We start from the raw sequence: 7,017 nt of genomic DNA, 5'->3' as shown, positions 1-7,017 counted from the left end.
CATGTCTCAAGGCTTAAAAATCCTTCTTTAACCTGTCTCCTCCCCTTCATCTACACTGATGGAAGTGTATTTAACAAGTGACATCAATAAGGGATCATAGCTTACAGTCTATGTCATGGAACGAGCASGTGTTCCTAATMTTTTGTCCACTKAGTGTAGATTAAGCCTAGTKCTGGACTAAGAAGCATACTCAGTGGAGGATCTCAATTGAAATAACTTTCTAGTCCCGGACTAGGCTTTATCTGTGTCCAGGAAACTGGTCCTTATAGTCTAAATCTACTAGCTGTACATCTATGCTACTGTTGTACACCTGTCTTCTCCTTTCCTCTCAGTTTTGTCGCCACCTCCTGAGTCTCTCAAAGGTGACGAGGACTCACAAAACTCCAAGTAAGTTTCACCCGAGGGCGCTATGTCACAATGTCACAATGTAGGCTCAGTTGTAGGCTAAGTGTCTGTGTTCCTTTTGGCCCGTTAGTAAGGTGTTTCTCTGTGTACCACAGTGTCGTGGGCTGGTTTGTGACGGGCCTCGGCCTCAAGATGCCACAGCCTGTCGCGAGATCAAGAGATGACGTTGAAGTTGTGCAGAATGGTAAGTGTTTATTATTATTATTATTWWTTTTTTTACATTTCTCCTCCCTTCAGAATGATGTCCCAGTTCAAAATAAAATCAGTTCTTAAATCACATAATAGACTCACATTCTATTTCATTTATTTAATTGTCTTTTTTACTAAGTGTTAAAGAACCGAAGAGACCGTAACCCTCTCCTTCTGTTGGTCTGTTTCAGACAGATCCTAACTCAGTCCATCTTCTGTTGGTCTGTTTCAGACAGACCCTAACTCAGTCCATCTTCTGTGTAGGTCTGTTTCAGACAGATCCTAACTCAGTCCATCTTCTGTTGGTCTGTTTCAGACAGACCTAACTCAGTCCATCTTCTGTTGCTCTGTTTCAGACAGACCTAACTCAGTCATCTTCTGTAGGTCTGTTTCAGACAGACCTAACTCAGTCCATCTTCTGTTGGTCTGTTTCAGACAGATCCTAACTCAGTCCTCTTCTGTTGGTCTGTTTCAGACAGATCCTAACTCAGTCCATCTTCTGTTGCTCTGTTTCAGACAGACCCTAACTCAGTCCATCTTCTGTAGGTCTGTTTCAGACAGACCCTAACTCAGTCCATCTTCTGTTGGTTTGTTCAGACAGACCCTAACTCAGTCCATCTTCTGTTGTCTGTTTCAGACAGACCCTAACTCAGTCCATCTTCTGTTGGTCTGTTTCAGACAGATCCTAACTCAGTCATCTTTCTGCTGCTCTGTTTCAGACAGACCCTAACTCAGTCCATCTTCTGTTGGTCTGTTTCAGACAGTCCTAACTCAGTCCATCTTCTGTGGTCTGTTTCAGACAGATCCTAACTGTCCATCTTCTGTTGGTCTGTTTCAGACAGACCCTAACTCAGTCCATCTTCTGTTGGTCTGTTTCAGACAGCCTAACTCAGTCCATCTTCTGCTGTCTGTTTCAGACAGATCCTAACTCAGTCCATCTTCTGTTGGTCTGTTTCAGACAGATCCTAACTCAGTCATTCTTGCTGTCTGTTTCAGACAGACCCTAATCAGTCATTTCTGTTGGTCTGTTTCAGACAGCCCTAAATTTTCCCCCAGAGTTTCTCCAGTCTTCTGTTGGTCTGTTTCAGCAGACCCTAACTCAGTCCATCTTCTGTGGTCTGTTTCAGACAGACCCTAACTAGTCCATCTTGCTGTTGGTTTGTTTCAGACAGACCCTAACTCGTTCCATCTTCTGTTGCTTTGTTTCAAGACAGACCCTAACTCAGTCCATCTTCTGTTGGTCTGTTTCAGACAGACCCTAACTCAGTCCATTTCTGTTGTCTGTTTCAGACCAGATTCCTACGGTTCTAGACAGATCCTAACTCAGTCCTCTTCTGTTGGGTCTGTTTCAGACAGACCCTAACTCAGTCCATCTTCTGCTGCTCTGTTTCAGACAGACCTAACTCAGTCCATCTTTCTGCTGGTTTTTCAGACAGATCCTAACTCAGTCCATCTTCTGGTTTGGTCTGTTTCAGACAGACCCTAACTCAGTCCATCTTCTGCTGCTCTGTTTCAGACAGACCTAACTCAGTCCATTTTTTCTGCTGCTCTGTTTCAGACAGACCCTAACTCAGTCCATTTTCTGCTGTCTTTCAGACAGACCCTAACTCAGTCCCATTTTCTGCTGGTTTTTTCAGACAGATCCTAACTCAGTCCATCTTCTGTTGGTCTGTTTCAGACAGACCCTAACTCAGTCCATCTTCTGCTGCTCTGTTTCAGACAGACCCTAACTCAGTCCATATTCTGTTGGTCTGTTTCAGACAGACCCTAAACTCAGTCCATCTTCTGTTGGTGACAGACCCCTTCAGTCCATCTTCTGTGTCTGTTTCAGACAGACCCTACTCAGTCCATCTTCTGTTGGTTTGTTTCAGACAGACCCTAACTCAGTCCATCTTCTGTTGGTTTGTTTCAGACAGACCCTAACTCAGTCCATCTTCTGTTGTGTTCTGTTTCAGACAGACCCTAACTCAGTCCATCTTCTGCTGCTCTGTTTCAGACAGCCTAACTCAGTCCATTTTCTGCTGGTTTTTCAGACAGATTCCTAACTCAGTCCATATTTCTGTTGGTCTGTTTTCAGACGACCTATAACTCAGTCCATCTTCTGCTGCTCTGTTTCAGACAGACCCTAACTCAGTCCATTTTTCTGCTGTCTGTTTCAGACAGACCCTAACTCAGTCCATTTTCTGCTGGTCTTTCAGACAGACCCTAACTCAGTCCATTTTCTGCTGGTTGTTTCAGACAGATCCTAACTCAGTCCATCTTCTGTTGGTCTGTTTCAGACAGACCCTAACTCAGTCCATCTTCTGCTGCTCTGTTTCAGACAGACCCTAACTCAGTCCATCTTCTGTTGGTTTGTTTCAGACAGACCCTAACTCAGTCCATCTTCTGCTCTCTGTTTAGACAGACCTAACTCAGTCCATCTTCTGTGCTCTGTTTCAGACAACCTAACTCAGTCCATCTTCTGTTGGTCTGTTTCAGACAGATCCTAACTCAGTCCATCTTCTGTTGGTCTGTTTAGACAGACCTAACTCAGTCCATCTTTTCTTGCTCTGTTTCAGACAGACCCTAACTCAGTCCATCTTCTGTTGTCTGTTTCAGACAGCCCTAACTCAGTCCATCTCTGTTGGTCTGTTTCAGACAGACCCTAACTCAGTCCATCTTTCTGCTGGTCTTTCAGACAGACCCTAACTCAGTCCATTTTCTGCTGGTCTTTCAGACCCTAACTCAGTCCATCTTCTGTTGGTCTGTTTGAGACAGACCCTAACTCAGTCCATCTTCTGTTGGTCTGTTTCAGACAGACCTAATCAAGTCCATCTTCTGCTGGCTCTGTTTCAGACAGACCCTAACTCAGTCCATCTTCTGTTGGTCTGTTTCAGACAGACCCTAACTCAGTCATCTTCTGCTGCTCTGTTTCAGACAGACCCTAACTCAGTCCATCTTCTGCTGCTCTGTTTCAGACAGACCCTAACTCAGTCCATTTTCTGCTGGTTTTTCAGACAGATCCTACTCAGTCCATCTTCTGTTGGTCTGTTTCAGACAGACCCTAACTCAGTCCATCTTCTGTTGGTCTGTTTCAGACAGACCTAACTCAGTCATCTTCTGCTGCTCTGTTTCAGACAGACCCTAACTCAGTCCATTTTCTGCTGGTCTTTCAGACAGATCCTAACTCAGTCCATCTTCTGTTGGTCTGTTTCAGACAGACCCTAACTCAGTCCATTCTTCTGCTGCTCTGTTTCAGACAGACCCTAACTCAGTCCATCTTCTGTTGGTTTGTTTCAGACAGACCTAACTCAGTCCATCTTCTGTTGGTCTGTTTCAGACAGACCCTAACTCAGTCCATCTTCTTGTTGTCTGTTTCAGACAGACCCTAACTCAGTCCATCTTCTGTTGGTCTGTTTCAGACAGACCCTAACTCAGTCCATCTTCTGCTGCTCTGTTTCAGACAGACCCTAACTCAGTCCATTTTTCTGCTTGGTCTTTCAGACCCTAACTCAGTCCATCTTCTGTTGGTCTGTTTGAGACAGACCCTAACTCAGTCCATCTTCTGCTGCTCTCTGTTTCAGACGCCCTAACTAGTCAGTCTTTCTGCTATCTCTCATGACAGTCCTAACTCAGTCCATCTTCTGCTGCTCTGTTTCAGACAGACTAACTCAGTCCATCTTCTGTCTGCTTGTTTCAGACAGACCCTAACTCAGTCCATTTTCTGCTGGTCTTTCAGACAGATCCTAATCAGTCCATCTTCTGTTGGTCCGTTTCAGACAGATCCTACTCCATCTTCTGTTGGTCCGTTTCAGACAGAACCTAACTCAGTCTATTTCTGTTGGTCTGTTTGAGACATACCCTAACTCAGTCCATCTTCTGTTGGTCTGTTTCAGACATTGTCACGTTCCTGACCTGTTTTCTGTTTATTTTGTATGTGTTAGTCGGTCAGGGCGTGAGTTTGGTGGCAGTCTATGTTATGTGTTTCTATGTTGGTTAATGGGTGACCTGATATGGTTCTCAATTAGAGGCAGGTGGTTTACGTTTCCTCTGACTGAGAGCCATATTAAGGTAGGTGGTTTCACATTGTTTGTTGTGGGTGGTTGTCTCCTGTGTCTGTGTCTATGTTGGCCACACGGGACTGTTTCGGTTTGTTTGTCCCGTTCGTTTCGTTTGTGTAGTCATTTTCCTGTTCGTGCGTTCTTCGTTACATGTAAGTTCTTACGTCCAGGTCTGTCTACATCGTTTTTGTTATTTTTGTTAGTATCAAGTATAGTTGTTTTTGTCTTGTTTAAATAAATATAATTGTCATTTCACAACGCTGCGTTTTGGTCGAATCCCTGCTTCCTCCTTCGGATGAAGAGGAGGAGGAAAATCGTTACAGACAGACCCTAACTCAGTCCATCTTCTGTTGGTCTGTTTCAGACAGACCCTAACTCAGTCCATCTTCTGTTGGTCTGTTTCAGACAGACCCTAACTCAGTCCATCTTCTGCTGCTCTGTTTCAGACAGACCCTAACTCAGTCCATCTTCTGCTGCTCTGTTTCAGACAGACCCTAACTCAGTCCATCTTTGTTGGTTGTTTCAGACAGATCCTAACTCAGTCCATCTTCTGTTGGTCTGTTTCAGACAGACCCTAACTCAGTCATCTTCTGCTGCTCTGTTTCAGACAGACCTCACTCAGTCCATCTTCTGTTGGTCTGTTTCAGACAGACCCTAACTCAGTCATTTTCTGCTGGTCTTCAGACAGACCCTAACTCAGTCCATTTTCTGCTGGTCTTTCAGACCCTAACTCAGTCCATCTTCTGTTGGTCTGTTTGAGACAGACCTAACTCAGTCCATCTTCTGTTGGTCTGTTCAGACAGACCCTAACTCAGTCATCTTCTGCTGCTCTGTTTCAGACAGACCCTAACTCAGTCCATCTTCTGTTGGTCTGTTTCAGACAGACCCTAACTCAGTCCATCTTCTGCTGCTCTGTTTCAGACAGACCCTAACTCAGTCCATCTTCTGCTGCTCTGTTTCAGACAGACCCCTAACTCAGTCCATTTTCTGCTGGTTTTTCAGACAGATCCTAACTCAGTCCATCTTCTGTTTGGTCTGTTTCAGACAGACCTAACTCAGTCCATCTTCTGTTGGTCTGTTTCAGACAGACCCTAACTCAGTCCATCTTCTGCTGCTCTGTTTCAGACAGACCCTAACTAGTCCATTTTTCTGCTGGTCTTTCAGACAGATCCTAACTCAGTCCATTTTCTGCTGGTTTTTCAGACAGATCTAACTCAGTCCATCTTCTGTTGGTCTGTTTAGACAGACCTCAACTCAGTCCATCTTCTGCTGCTCTGTTTGACAGACGCCCTAACTCAGTCTCATCTTCTGTTGGTTTGTTTCAGACAGACCCTAACTCAGTCCATCTTCTGTTGGTCTGTTTCAGACAGACCCTAACTCAGTCCATCTTCTGTTGGTCTGTTTCAGACAGACCCTACTCAGGTCCATCGTTCTGTTGGTCTGTTTCAGACAGACCCTAACTCAGTCCATCTTCTGCTGCTCTGTTTCAGACAGACCCTAACTCAGTCCATTTTCTGCTGGTCTCTTTGCAGACAGACCTAACTCAGTCCATTTCTTGCTGGTCTTTTCAGACAATCAGCCTATCTTCTGTTGGTCTGTCGTTGTGAGACAGACCCTAACTCAGTCCATCTTCTGCTGCTCTGTTTCAGACAGACCCTAACTCAGTCATCTTCTGTTGGTCTGTTTCAAGACAGATCCTAACTCAGTCCATCTTCTGCTGTGCTAGTTTCGGACAGCACCCTAACTTCAGGTCCATCTTCTGCTCGTCTGGTGTTGTATGCGTTTAGACCCTAACTTCAGTCCATTCCTGCTGTCGTTGCAAACGTTCTTGTCATTCTACAAGTCTTCAGACATAACTCAGTCATTCTTCCTGTGTGGTCGATCACGTCACGATCATCCCGTGGTCCTAGTACGATCCTAACTCATTTATCTCGTTTATCATTAGACAGGAAGCCTGGGTACATTGTACCGTTCTTGCTGTTGTCTGTTATTTCGAGAGACATACTCCTAATACTTCCAGTTCGATCTTCTGTTGCCGCTGTTTTCAGACAGGTGTACGTTTCCTGACGCTGTTTTCTGTTTAATTCTTGTATATGTTGTTAAGTGCCGGTCATCGGCGTGAGTTGGGTGGGCAGTCTATGTGTATGTGTTTCTATGTTGGTCAACTAGGGCTGACGGCTTGATATGCGTTTCTCGCATAGAGGCAGGTGGTCTTATCTGTTTCTCTGACGCTGAACTGAGCCATAGTTATAAGGGGTAGGTGGTTTCAATTGCTTTTTGTTGTGGTGTTGGTCCTCTGTGTCTGTGTCATATGTTGGCACGACCCGGGACTGTTTCGGTTTGTTTGTCCGGCTCGCTCGTCGCTGCGTCGCATCGCAGTGTT

The 7,017-nt window shown here is 45.0% G+C and overlaps 1 protein-coding gene across 1 annotated transcript in view; it reads left to right on the top strand.

Annotated features, from left to right (window-relative positions):
* The window catches only part of LOC111952222 (cyclic nucleotide-gated channel beta-3), a 38,917-nt gene that overhangs the window by 10,231 nt on the left and 21,669 nt on the right, over nucleotides 1-7,017 (top strand). Inside the window, exons 8-9 of the mRNA XM_070435028.1 lie at nucleotides 333-387; nucleotides 501-589. Of these exons, the coding sequence (XP_070291129.1) occupies nucleotides 333-387; nucleotides 501-589 (144 nt within the window). The remainder of the gene's footprint in view (nucleotides 1-332; nucleotides 388-500; nucleotides 590-7,017) is intronic.

This window comes from Salvelinus sp. IW2-2015, linkage group LG26 (genome assembly GCF_002910315.2).
Source record: "Salvelinus sp. IW2-2015 linkage group LG26, ASM291031v2, whole genome shotgun sequence".
NCBI lineage: Eukaryota > Metazoa > Chordata > Actinopteri > Salmoniformes > Salmonidae > Salvelinus > Salvelinus sp. IW2-2015.
The sequence above is the reverse complement of the archived record's forward strand: the minus strand, read 5'-3'. Positions and strand labels throughout refer to the sequence as shown.